The sequence below is a fragment of the Anopheles gambiae genome, chromosome 3 (genome assembly GCF_943734735.2).
Source record: "Anopheles gambiae chromosome 3, idAnoGambNW_F1_1, whole genome shotgun sequence".
In the NCBI taxonomy this organism is placed as follows: domain Eukaryota; kingdom Metazoa; phylum Arthropoda; class Insecta; order Diptera; family Culicidae; genus Anopheles; species Anopheles gambiae.
In genome coordinates this window covers 59716212-59728956 of record NC_064602.1, presented here as the reverse complement: position 1 = coordinate 59728956, position 12745 = coordinate 59716212, and the positions used below count along the sequence as shown (strand labels likewise).

Here is a 12745-nt window from a genome sequence, read left to right as displayed (position 1 = left end):
TCGAACATGTTGAAAGTCCTGATCCATCCATCATCCATCCAGCAAAAAAAATTTAAGCAAAACTATCCAGGAAGCTGCGGTTTTCGAGAGGATTATCGGTTAAAAACGGATTAAAAAGGTGCTGATTACCAAACGTGAACTATAGGGGAAACTAGGTAAAAATGGACACTTCATATAAATACATTATTATTATTATTATTATTATTATTATTATTATTATTATTATTATTATTATTATTATTATTATTATTATTATTATTATTTATTGTTTAATCTTCAACGGGCCGTTTGACCTAATTAAGATAAGTAACAGTACATTAAAAAAAATACATAGCAAAAACAAGATTTGTATCGCAATTCACTGCGGCCATGGCAGAAGCCGGAGACGTTCCTTGAAGCACTGAGTTGAGATGTTGAAGTCGAAGCAATCCGAAGCAGTGTTGAAAACAGCCGACATGCGGAACATAGGGTCAGACCGACCAGCGCTGGAACGAGGTTGAGTGAGCCGTATAAGTAGGCGAAGGGCATATCGCGTGAGCTTACGTTGAATCACCTCAAGTCGAGCAATTGAAGAAGCAGTAGTTGGGCTCCAGACTACGCACAAATATATCAGAACCGAATGAACGATACTGTTGTAGACAGCTTTCATGCACATGGGGTTGCTGAAGTCATTAGTTGTCCGGATAACCACGCCAAGTAGTTGGTTTCCTGTGGCTACAACGTCATCGATATGCTGTTTAAAGTTCAAACTTGAATCAAGAAGAACGCCCAGGTCTTTGGCATGATTTTGTCTATTAACTGCAGTGCCGTCCATGAAGTAAGTACCAGTGACTGGGCTCCTGCTTCGTCTAAAAGACACACATAAGCATTTCTCGATGCAGATAGTCAGTCCATTGCGCTTGCACCACGAACAGTAGATTTCGATGCCTGTGTTATGTATAGGCGCGAAAATTTTTGCATCGTCGGCAAATAGACTGACACTGTCGGGAGGTAAAGCGAGGGTAACATCGTTGATGAACAATATGAAGAGAAGCGAGCCAATATTGCTTCCTTGTGGCACACCTGAGCTGCTGACTATTTCTTTGGACATGTGCATATCAATTTTCACGATGTATGTGCGATGAATTAGGTAAGACTTAGGCCACTGAACGAGCCAGCAGGGAAATCCTAGCTTATCGAGATTAGCAAGAATAATTGCGTGAGGAAGAGAGTCGAATGCTGCTTTCAGATCTGTATAAATTGCATCGACTTGAGCTCCGGCATCAATTTGGCTAGTGCAATAGGTTACAAATTCGACCAGGTTCTTGGTAGTCGACTTTTTTGGCACGAATCCATGTTGATACGGGCTTAGGTAGCTGCGGCATGCATATAGCAGATGTTTGTATATCACTAGTTCGAACACCTTGGCAATGGCACACAAAGATGTAATACCCCGGTAGTTGATGGCATCTGTCCTGTCGCCCTTTTTAGGCCGCGGGGCCATGGGGCTTTCTCAAGCTGAGAAATCATTCTCAAACACTCATTTAAGTTTCTCAAGCACTCAAATCTTGTTCTCAGACGCGAGCCCGTGGCCGTCGTCAGTTTTTCTCACTTCGAGAAACTGATAAAGCCACTCATGCTTTTTTTGGAGCTTTAAATAGAAAATATATTTTTGATCGCATTTTTTTTTTTTTTTTCTTCAATTATAAACATTGAATACATTTTCCAAAGTGATTACCGAAAAACAAATAGCACAATTGCTCATATTTCAGTTAGCCGATCGCTGCATCGTCAACTTTCTCAAAGATTCTCAAAGATTCTCAAAACCGATTTTGTTTCGATTCGACAAACGCTGAGAACGAGGATTTCTCAAAAGCACTCATGAGTGCTTGAGAAAATGAGTGTTGAGAATCCCCATGGCCCCGCGGCCTTATAAATAGGAACCACCCAAGATTTCCTCCATGTTTTGGGAAAGTAGCCATTGGCTAGCGATGCATTGAACATTTTTGCAAGGATAGGCGCTACTGTCGTTCGACAACGTTTCAGCACTGTAGAATGTATTCTGTCGGAGCGAAGGAAGGCTTTAGTTACTTTAGGGCTGATAAAACGATCTCACTGTCTATAAAAGGAGTACTCATGTTAATTGCGCCAACCGGAGTGTTGACGAGAGCAGCATCAATGGTATCGGTATGGATCCGCGAAGAGATTGCACATTCCATTAGTGTTGGCACTTGTTGCTCCTTTGTATGTAATAGATTTCGGTGTATGCGTGGATTTTGTTTTGCTCTTGTAGAAGCGCAAAAACGATTCAAACCATCTGCAGAGGTTACGTTGAATATTACTCAAATATGTGCCATATTGAAACCTGTTATAGCTGCAGTATAGAGAGTGCGTGTCAAGATAGATCGAGCGAGATCTTTGGCAGCGGCGCGTTTGCTAATGACGATAAGCAGCTCTTTTCACACGTTTGAGTCGTTTTAGTATGCGGTCCGCCCAGGGGGGGTTAGGTTTAAGACGCTGAACTGGGAAGCATACAATAAAGGCAGCATAAAGGACAAGAATGAACATACTGCTTCGTCAAGTGAAACAAAGTTGGAACAATGAAAGCTATTGTTAAACATTGATATCATGTCGTTCAGTTTCACATAGTCAGCTTTAGTAAAGTTATAATGATAAAATGCGGTTGTCGTCGAGTTACGTCGAGTCGAGTTACGACGTGACACTTCGAACAAAATGAGCTTCATCATGTGTCCCCTTTATTTCGAATGAAAATATGTTAAACACTAGCGCCATCTCTATAATGATTAGCTAATTTGACACAAGCGAAAAACTGCTGGACTTCCTTTTTGTTTTCTTCCCCAAATTCCAACGCGCAATGTTTTACCCACTTCTCACCTCTTTTGTTGTTATTAAACCTTTAACATCATTTTCCTGCGTGTTTTGTTCAATCATTCTCACAAAATCTTGCCTCACACTTCTTTCGCAATTTGTTTTTGGAAAAGTTGTTCACATCTAAGCAGCCTCGAACACAGCTCATTTTGACAGAAGTGATCGCCACAATAGCAAATGACAATGCTTTCGTGTGGGCCACATTTGTAACGCAAGTGCCAAGTCGGTTCGTCGGTGATGTAGCATATCTGCTTACCAGAACTTATTATAAACCACACTATCAGCTATAGACTAATTGTAACACACTTCGGAAAGCTAAATCACACTATTGCAACACATTCATTATATTACATCAGCAAATCAATCCACACCATAGCAACATACCCAGACCATACCGTCGATAGAAAAAAAAACCATTGAGACACATTTATCGAAAACAACCGAAACGCGCAACACAAGCAATTCAAGCGTTACTGCAGCAAAGTGGACAAACAGAGAACGCATAGCAACTTATTGCTAAAAGCGCAGTGTAGGCAAAGATTGACGAACGCATCCGTTCTTTGACTAGAACAGTTGAAACTTTCCAGAACCTTTGTAATAGGCAAAAAATGACATACACCTCACTCCGATACAATGTATAAATTGCACCTCATATAAATATTCTTTAATTGGGATAAAAACATCTCCAGATAAAAAACATTCCATAACATCTTTTGAGTATAAATAAAACCAACTCGCTGCCAACCAGCCAATTCGTTCGGACTTTCAAGATGGGACGTTGCGCTGCGACGGTACTCGATGTACAGTTGTACGATCATCACATTACATGGTGACCGTATTCAAAATCGAACTCATCACATGGTAACCGTAGCATCTTCCGTACTCATTACAATAGCCTAACAGGATGGCTGATAAGTCCCCGTTATAACAAAGAAAAACACATTTTTTTGTCAAAATTCGTTTTTATTATTCAACATAGTTCCCTTCAAGAGCGATACAACGATTATAACGACCTTCCAATTTTTTGATACCATTTTGGTAGTACTCCTTCGGTTTTGCCTCAAAATAGGCCTCAGTTTCGGCGACCACCTCTTCATTGCAGCCAAATTTTTTCCCTGCGAGCATCCTTTTGAGGTCTGAGAACAAGAAAAAGTCGCTGGGGGCCAGATCTGGAGAATACGGTGGATGGGGAAGTAATTCGAAGCCCAATTCATGAATTTTTGCCATCGTTCTCAATGACTTGTGACACGGTGCGTTGTCTTGGTGGAACAACAAAATAACAAAAGTTGCTTGACCAAAGACGCTCTGTCTCACAAACTAATGGACATACAGACGTCAAATTTTGACACGAATCATTTGAAGGTTGGTACTATATAAAAATAATATGCATTTAATACTAGCGGCGCCATATATGTGTCAGACCGGGGATTTATCAGCCAACATGTTATACTATCGGCTAATATTTAATATTCGCTTCATAATGCTTAATTCATTATAATCTAACTTGAATCATGTAATTATTTGTTTCATTTTCATTCACTTCCGGGGAAACAGAACTTTTGATCTTGAGGTACGCAACGTCCTACAACAAAGTTGAAAAATTCCAAAAACGGACACGTCTGAGGATACTGAACACCATACAAACAGTAGTAATAACGCCGGCATTCAGTTGGATGCAGTAAAAAGGCACGGATGCCTTCTGGACATTCAGAACCAGGAAACAGTATGGGCAATGCACCCTCAACTTCTGGCAAAAATGTATTAGACGGGGTTGATGTGGTCGGTGCTGGTGTTGGAGCCTCTGTAGTGGGTGCTGGTGTTGGAGCCTCTGTAGTAGGTGCTTGTGTTGTTGGTTCCGGTGTTTGTTCATCCTGAAAATCATTAAATCTTTTCGCATTAGAAACATAACTTATTTTTAAGTGTTATTGTTCATATTATTTACCTCACATTGTACATTTTCAGCAGCATCACAACGTTTAATATCATCATTCCAAAGTAATCCCCCCGGGCATTCAATGATTTCTAGTACACCATTGCGACAGGAATAAAAGTTGTAACACTCTGGACCGGCAGAAAAATAATCGTCTCCTGGCAAACAAGTCGGCTCGTTTCTGAGCTCAATAACACCGCATGATACAACATTGACAACAGCAAAACAAAATACTGCGAGGAAATGTGCTGCTAAAAATATGTCAATTTGAAAAGCTGTATACTACTATATTACACTTTCGAACTATTGTAACTTACAGTGCATGGCCATCCTTTGAATTTTACTATCTCCGAAATACAGCAACATATCCGCTAGAGTTCTATTGCACTAATATGATATTTTTGTACTTTCATGGACAGTTTAAATAAAAAATAGCTATCTTGAGTTATCTTGAAAGCAGTATGATTAATTACTGCCAACTCCAAGAGAATACTTTTTTGCACCTATCAAATCAACCATGACATCCAGCACTTGTGAGAAGATAAATTTTAAGGAAGTAGCTATGTTCATTCGTAACAGGAACTTCCTGTTATCTATACCATCCGATAATAATAATAACAATTACAATAATAATATTATTAACAATAATGATAATAATAATATTCACAAAAACAATAATTATTGTTATTGTTATTATAATTATAATAGAAATATTAATAAAAATAATAATTATAATAATAATGATGATGATGGTGATGATGATGATAATAATAATAATAATAATAATAATAATAATGATAGTAATAATAATAATAATAATAATAATAATAATAATAAAAATAAAAATAAAAATAAAAATAATAATAATAATAATAATGATAATAATAATAATAATAATAATAATAATAATAATAATAATAATAATAATAATAATAATAATAATAATAATAATAATAATAATAATAATAATAATAATAATAATAATAATAATTATAATAATAATAATAATAATAATAATAATAACGGATAACACATGCCATCTGATGCCATTTCAGGAAACGGCATTAAATTCATCAATCATTGTAGTAAAAGAATGACACAGTCACGTTACACATAAGTTCTTATCAAACAGCAATATTGAAGACAAGGGCAGGTTTCTGAATCATGCCTATTTCATTCAGCATGCTATGTTCCTATTGTGTGTATGTTAAAATTCCAAAGACTGTCTCGATATTTTATGTGTAAGAATCGAGTTAGGGCACGCCGAGTTTAACTAATACAAACATATTACGTAGCATAATGCCTACGTCTGTCTTGTGGCGGGTACATCCATAATTGATTAATTAGTATTGACTGAACACAATCGCAGACGCTTCAAAATACGACGTCACTGTATACACTAGCGTAACGTTAACGTGAATTCTGCAGTCGCTGATAAGAAACACATTTTCTGGCCACTGTTTTATCTTATATGAACCTTTTTTATCCGTGTAAATAGATAACTTTGGCGCTCTGTTTGCCTACCACCAAGCATACCTTCTATAAAAAGAGCTGTCCAGATTTGATCGGACAGCAATTTTCTAGAAACAGTGACACCGTGGTGGTGCCATACTCAAATCAGGCGGCACATTCATTATTTTAAGGAAACTCCCACGTGACCAACGAGCAAGTGCTGCACAATATGATAAGTGAGTGCTATTCTGTAAAGTGTTTGGTGTGGCTGGATAGCCTTTTCATCGACAAAATCGTGCTGACCAGCGAAAGCGACATAAAGAAGTAATTAATCTCAACTTTATTTTTTTATTGTTTACATTCAGGATCAGTATTGGCGCTATTCCTTTTGGGATGCGCAACGGCTCAAGCACAAACAAACCCTTGCCAAGGCCAACCTAACTACCGTTTTGTGGCCGATGCAACAAGCTGCTATAAATATTTTACATGTGTCAATGGTGAACCTTTTCCGCAAGAATGTCCCGTGCCATTTGTTTTTGTTGAAGCAACTCAGTCATGCGACTATGGTGATCGAAACGCATGCGTTAACTGTCCAGCGACCGGCATTCAAAACTTTCCAGTAAGTGGTTCCTGCACCCAATTTATTCAGTGCATCGAGGGTAGCCAGTTTCCGCGTGAATGCCCACCGGGTACGGCGTTCGACTCAAACAGTGGACAGTGCAACTTAGCATCGGCAGTCAATTGTATAGCATGTCCTGCCGAGGATGATCCTGCTAACCCAACATTTATACCAGATGCAACCGACTGTCGGAAGTATTTCATTTGCGTCGGTGGTTCAGGAATCGAACAAATCTGCCCAGAAGGAACTAGCTTCAATCCATCGCTAAACGTTTGTGATCTTCCGGACCGAGTGCAATGTCCAGCTGTTGTAAGTTTGTTGTGAGAATAGTTGTCAAAAACGCTCGAATCAAATGGCACTGTAAATAAATACTATTAGCTCTATGTAAATATTCATAATGTTATATTGTAAATACTTTAACGCTCGTTGCTACGTTTGCTTTTTATCCTCTTTGCTATTCCTAATTCCTACCTCATTGTCTAACTCCCAACCCACTCCTACTATTTCCAGCCCGTTCTGCTTCAAGCATCTCAAGCTTCGAATGGAGCACTGTGTCAAAATAATCGGGGTATGACATTTGAGCCCGTTCCTAACAAATGCAGTTCCTATATAATGTGCCTTAATTCCCTGCCATACGAAATGTCCTGCCCCCCCGGAAAGTCCTTCGATAAGACTGCTAAACTATGCATGAACACTGGCGAAGCTAAGTGTCTGTATGATTTGAAATCACTATGCGGTGGTACGACCTTTGATGTGAACACTGTTGCCTATCCAAATGATTGCTCAAAATACCTTTTGTGTATCTACAACGAAGTCTATGAAATTGAGTGCTCCCCTCACCAGAAATACGATACGCGAACGAACCGTTGTGTCGACGCAAATAAAGCACTCTGTGAAAACGACGGCCCGGTAATCTCAGAACCGAACCCATTCATAAACCCATGTGCAGATAACGTAGGAGTTAACATGGTGCCAGACCCTTCCAATTGTCAGCGGTATTTTACCTGCATTAATACGCAAAGCTTCCCAAATACTTGTCCCGGAAATCAGATATTTGACATTGTCTCAAAAAGCTGCGGACCCGTCAAGCAGTCCACTTGTATCCACGATGTCGCCCCAGCACCTCAATCCCCTCCACCACCACCGCCACCACCACCACCACCGTCACCATCGCCATCTCCTACTCCTAGTCCGAGGCCACCAGCTCCGGCACCTTCCAATCCTAACAATCCGTGCCGAAATAATAATGGCATAACTTATAAACCCCATGCGATCGATTGCACGCGATACTTTATGTGTATGGATACTCAGTCGATCGAACGATCATGCCCATCTGGTCAAGTATTCGATATCTATGTAAAAGCTTGTGGTTCCAAACAAACGTCCACCTGCATTCTGGATATTAATCCGTGCGATAAAAACATGGGTATTGCCTACAAACCACATCCTAGCGATTGTACCCTATATTACATGTGTATGGATACACAGGCAATTGACCGATCGTGCGGCTCGGGGCAAATATTCGATATCGAAAAGCTTGCCTGCGGTCCAGAATCGACCTCTGTATGCATTTTAGATCAGAAACCATCAGAACCGATTCCCACCACTTTACCACCGAGCCCTACCACACCGTCCCCCGCCATCAACCCGTGCGCAAACAACGTCGGAATTGCTTATCTTCCACATCCACAGGATTGTAATCGGTACTATATGTGTATGGACTCACAAGCTCTCGAGCGATCATGTGCCTTTGGAGAAATATTTGATATTTACAAAACTACTTGCGGTCCTAGTGAGACATCGAGTTGCATCTTGAATCCCACTCCAACAAGTACTCCTGGCGATATCCCAAAGCCACCAACGTCTCCTCCAAACTTGAACCCCTTATTTGTTTGTCCTGAACCAACAGGAAATTTCCCGCATCCTACGAATTGCAACCTTTACTATCTTTGCATCAATAGCCAATCGTTTCAGCGTGAATGTGGTCCTAACCTAGTATTTGATATCCAAATCATGCAATGCAACCGACCCGAAGATTCTATTTGCCAAGCTGATCTTGTCACTCCCCCAACTGCTGGTACGGGTGCGGCGACTCCACCACCACCAACATTTCCAACACCACCAACAGTAGGAACCACTACTGAAGCTACGCCACCTGTACCCACAGCACCTACTCCACCTGTTACAGAGGGTGACGAACCAACTGCTCCAACTGCAGGACCTACCACAATACCTCCTTCTGTTCCCACTGCTCCCACTGTTCCTGGACCTGAACCTACACTTCCTCCACCAACTCCACCAGCCTCTGTTCCAACTGCTCCGTCTCCATCCCCTACCGTTCCGACTGCTCCGTCTCCTTCACCCACCACTACTACTACACCTGCACCAACTCCCGCACCTACTACTCCAACTCCTGTTCCCACACCAGCACCAACTCCTGCACCAACACCGGCTCCAACGCCGGCACCAACACCGGCACCAACGCCAGCTCCAACACCTGGGGTTCCAGGTAACCCTCCTTACTGTCCGGTTGATCAAACATTCTATTATCCCCACCCAAACTGCTCAATGTTCTACCGTTGTGTGTGGGGCACTTTATTCGAAATGACCTGTCCACCAAATCAGTTCTGGAACCAAGAACAAAGTTTCTGCGATCATCCTTTCAACGTTAACTGTCCCTCAGCAGGCAAATAATAAACTTTTTACAAGATCATGTTTATCGTTGGGAATGTCACAATAAACGCCACTGATTCTACCCCTTACAGGCTGTTGATTTGATGTTTAAAAATATACAATCTACCAAGCAGTCTTTGCTATTAAAAGATTACATGTGAATTGAAATCAATAACAAAATGATTATATACACCTGCTACCAATAATGTGTACGATCGATAGCAATAATAATAAGAATAGCTCCAATATTTAGGAAACCAAGAGGCGAATAAAACTAGTCTCTAAGTCATTTTCGGAATGGGTGGTTTAACATCTTCACCTAACTGGATCGCTACTAGTGATGGGCTCTCTGGCGCACTCCCACGAATCTGGCGCACGCACTCCAAACGAACTCCATTTTCTATTTCGATTCTGACTCCGATGAGAACGGAGAACGGAACCATCAGTTCTGCCCACTGTTGGATTCGAAGTCGTCTCGAGTCGAAATTGGAGTTGTCCAAAGTCAGAGTCAAAAAAACTCTGCAGGAAATGCAGTCAAACGCATCCGAAACGGAGTCGGCTGAAGTCGTCCAGAATCGGAGTGGTACGTGTAATAAAATTAGTCTCATTAACGAAATATCAAACAAATGGTATCACAGCTTTCATCAGTTGAAATCGTAGATACATATGATGGAGAACACACCACATGGCATCAACTGTGCAAGTTATCGAGTCTAGACGATCGGATAGCTGAATTTATGGGTTACAGACTGAATTTATTCTTACAGAGTTTTCCGTATCACTTTCGAATGTAAACGTTGTTATTCATCGCGTACAAGATGTTAATCCACAACAATCGGATATTTCATTTCCAACATCTTTTTTTTTATTTCTTCTACATGATTTTCAACACGTCTCAAGCCGGATTGAGTTGGACAGTTCTTTGTGATGTGTTGAAAATCATGTGTAAAAACTGAAATTTTATTAAGAATTAAATACACCATTTGACAGCTGTTGATAAAAATCTTGAAACCAGTAATAATTATGTGCATATTCGAAAGTGACATGTAAACCGCTGAAATATTACAGTGGTTTTATACTAACGGAACCTACATACACATACATATACATATTAATACACTTATAAACCTACTAATGAGCCGGTCTCGTAGTACAGTCGTCAACTCGTACGACTTAACAACATGCCCGTCATGGGTTCAATCCCCAAATAGACCGCGCCGCCATACGTAGGACTGACTATCCTGCTATGGGGGGAAATCAATTAGTCACTGAAAGCCAAGCCCACAAGTGGGTACAGGCAGGCCTTGACCGACATCGGTTGTTGAGCCAAAGAAGAAGAAGAAGAAACCTATTAATACGAATAAACTGTAAATGTTCGCGATTACAAAGCGGTAACTTGCATAATACTTTGAATGTTTTTTACTCTTATCCGTATCATAATGTTTTTACGGCCGATTTCGGTAGCCCGAAGACAACATAATATAACTAACGGAAGTTTGTCATTTTTACTCGAAATTCTGATCCAGTAACTAAGAAGACATTTATTGCTGTTTGTATCATTCCAATGGATTTTGGTATGAGGCGATGCTTATACTAATCATCATTATTGATCTGATCATGGGGGTATACACGGGTGCCGAGGTGAGTTCAACGAAAAATGGACTGAGCGAAGATTGATAGATGTTCAATATGAAGTCCCCAATAGAAGACCAAGATTTGTTTCTTTTTTCGTAAAACGGAACTAGACACAACATGTTTTATTGTAGGAAATTAAACAAATTACTTCTTTTATTCATTATAACCGTTCTGCTTATAACTAAAGCATCTATTTGTAAATCAAATAACTTAAACATATTTTTCGAGTGCGAGATGTGCATAGTAATGGAGGGCTAAATCGTTTTGTTGTGACATCTTCTTCTTTTTCACGATGAAACCCAGCAAACGGTCGTATTCATAGTTTACAATCTGAAGTGCGAAAAGAAAATCAAATAATTAGTAATCAAAGTATTGATAGTATTATATTGATAAAGTAATATATTCAAAAAATACTTACGGGCACTGAGCCAATTCGGGAAAGTCACATCGTTGAGCAACTCGGTTCCAATGCAATCCCGGAGCGCAAAACCGCTGAATTGGTGTTCCAGCTTGACATAAGAAATACTCATCACACGACTGAATGCCCGGAATAAATACCACAACATTAGGGTTGTCGATATCGGGACATCTCAAACGTTCACAATCAACGCGCATTTCACTCTTGCACGCCTGCAAAACTACGTCGTACGTTTCGCCGGTCTTGCAATTGCCAACAAACGAGATCCCGTTTGAGCAAGTGATGAACTGGTCGCAATTTGTGGGATGTGGAAATAGCTGGACACCGTTTTGTTGATTACACACGTGACAGAACACATTCTGCGGAAAATCGCACAGCTGCTGTGCCTCGTTGAAATAGAAACCAGGCGGACATTGGGCATGTGTTGGAGTTTCACTCATGCATAAGAAATACCCTTCGCAGGATGTGAAATCATTAACAAACATCCCATCAGGTATGCCCAGACAAGGATTACGCTGAGCACCAGTTGTGATGATAAACGCAGCCAAAACTACACACACTAGCAGGTTATGTTTGAACATTTTTAATTTTGTGAACTAATTGCTTTTTCCTAGCCAAATATACGAAACAACGTACCAATGCTACTGACGATATCGGCCCAGTTGATTCCATCTTTTATACAGATTTCGATTCTTCACCTACTGCGTTTTGCAAATCAATTCCGAATCCAGTTCGCGAAGTTATCTTTTATAGTGACATGGCCAAATTTACCGTTGAGAGTATTTCCTGTACGCATTGTTAAGCCTTAATCTTATCGACTGATTATATGGTACACGAGCGCTTCGTCTACACGAGCGCACACCTCCAAAAAGTGTATTTTAATCCTTACGCTGCACTTTAGCACCATTTGGCCTGGTTTGTAAATGCGACGATGATTGTTCAAACATGAAATAATCATTCATTGCTCACATTACTTGTTTCGGTGACCACATGCTTCATTGTTTTGATTGTGGAATGTCACCTAATCTCAATCATGCCTGTTACATGAATCATTGAGTCATTTCAAGAAGCGAAAGAAAAAATAAATTTACCTTTGCCTCTGGCGCTAAATTCTTTTATTCAGCCTACACGTTGATTTTGTTTTCCATTG

The 12745-nt window shown here is 40.2% G+C and overlaps 3 protein-coding genes across 4 annotated transcripts; 1 reads left to right on the top strand and 2 right to left on the bottom strand.

Moving 5' to 3' along the window:
* Nucleotides 1-4208: 4208 nt before the first annotated feature.
* On the bottom strand, nucleotides 4209-5253 carry LOC133394043 (peritrophin-1-like). 2 transcript variants are annotated; one of them, XM_061662410.1, is made up of 3 exons: nucleotides 5116-5253; nucleotides 4811-5049; nucleotides 4209-4739 (listed from the first exon to the last, which is right to left on the bottom strand). In XM_061662410.1, the coding sequence occupies exons 1-3, from the start codon at nucleotides 5162-5164 to the stop codon at nucleotides 4401-4403; spliced, it is 627 nt and encodes a 208-aa protein (XP_061518394.1). In that variant the 5' UTR covers nucleotides 5165-5253; the 3' UTR covers nucleotides 4209-4400. The 2 variants fall into 2 exon arrangements, with proteins under 2 accessions (XP_061518394.1, XP_061518395.1); XM_061662411.1 differs by having other exon boundaries at nucleotides 4811-5046; nucleotides 5116-5215.
* Nucleotides 5254-6392: 1139 nt separating this feature from the next.
* Nucleotides 6393-9631, top strand: LOC4577919 (mucin-2). The gene is made up of 3 exons (XM_061662368.1): nucleotides 6393-6486; nucleotides 6616-7178; nucleotides 7380-9631. The coding sequence occupies exons 1-3, from the start codon at nucleotides 6480-6482 to the stop codon at nucleotides 9561-9563; spliced, it is 2754 nt and encodes a 917-aa protein (XP_061518352.1). The 5' UTR covers nucleotides 6393-6479; the 3' UTR covers nucleotides 9564-9631.
* A 1666-nt stretch (nucleotides 9632-11297) lies between these two features.
* LOC133394045 (peritrophin-1-like) lies at nucleotides 11298-12258 on the bottom strand. The gene is made up of 2 exons (XM_061662413.1): nucleotides 11596-12258; nucleotides 11298-11507 (listed from the first exon to the last, which is right to left on the bottom strand). The coding sequence occupies exons 1-2, from the start codon at nucleotides 12174-12176 to the stop codon at nucleotides 11501-11503; spliced, it is 588 nt and encodes a 195-aa protein (XP_061518397.1). The 5' UTR covers nucleotides 12177-12258; the 3' UTR covers nucleotides 11298-11500.
* Nucleotides 12259-12745: the final 487 nt, after the last annotated feature.

Coding starts and splice junctions, on each gene's coding strand:
- LOC133394043 (XM_061662410.1), bottom strand. CDS start 5,164: ATGTTGCTGTATTTCGGAGATAGTAAAATTCAAAGGATGGCCATGCAC. Junction 5,050..5,115: donor TCAAAGGATGGCCATGCACT/GTAAGTTACAAT, acceptor ACATATTTTTAG/CAGCACATTTCCTCGCAGTA. Junction 4,740..4,810: donor CTGAAAATGTACAATGTGAG/GTAAATAATATG, acceptor AATGATTTTCAG/GATGAACAAACACCGGAACC.
- LOC4577919 (XM_061662368.1), top strand. Junction 7,179..7,379: donor GAGTGCAATGTCCAGCTGTT/GTAAGTTTGTTG, acceptor TACTATTTCCAG/CCCGTTCTGCTTCAAGCATC.
- LOC133394045 (XM_061662413.1), bottom strand. CDS start 12,176: ATGTTCAAACATAACCTGCTAGTGTGTGTAGTTTTGGCTGCGTTTATC.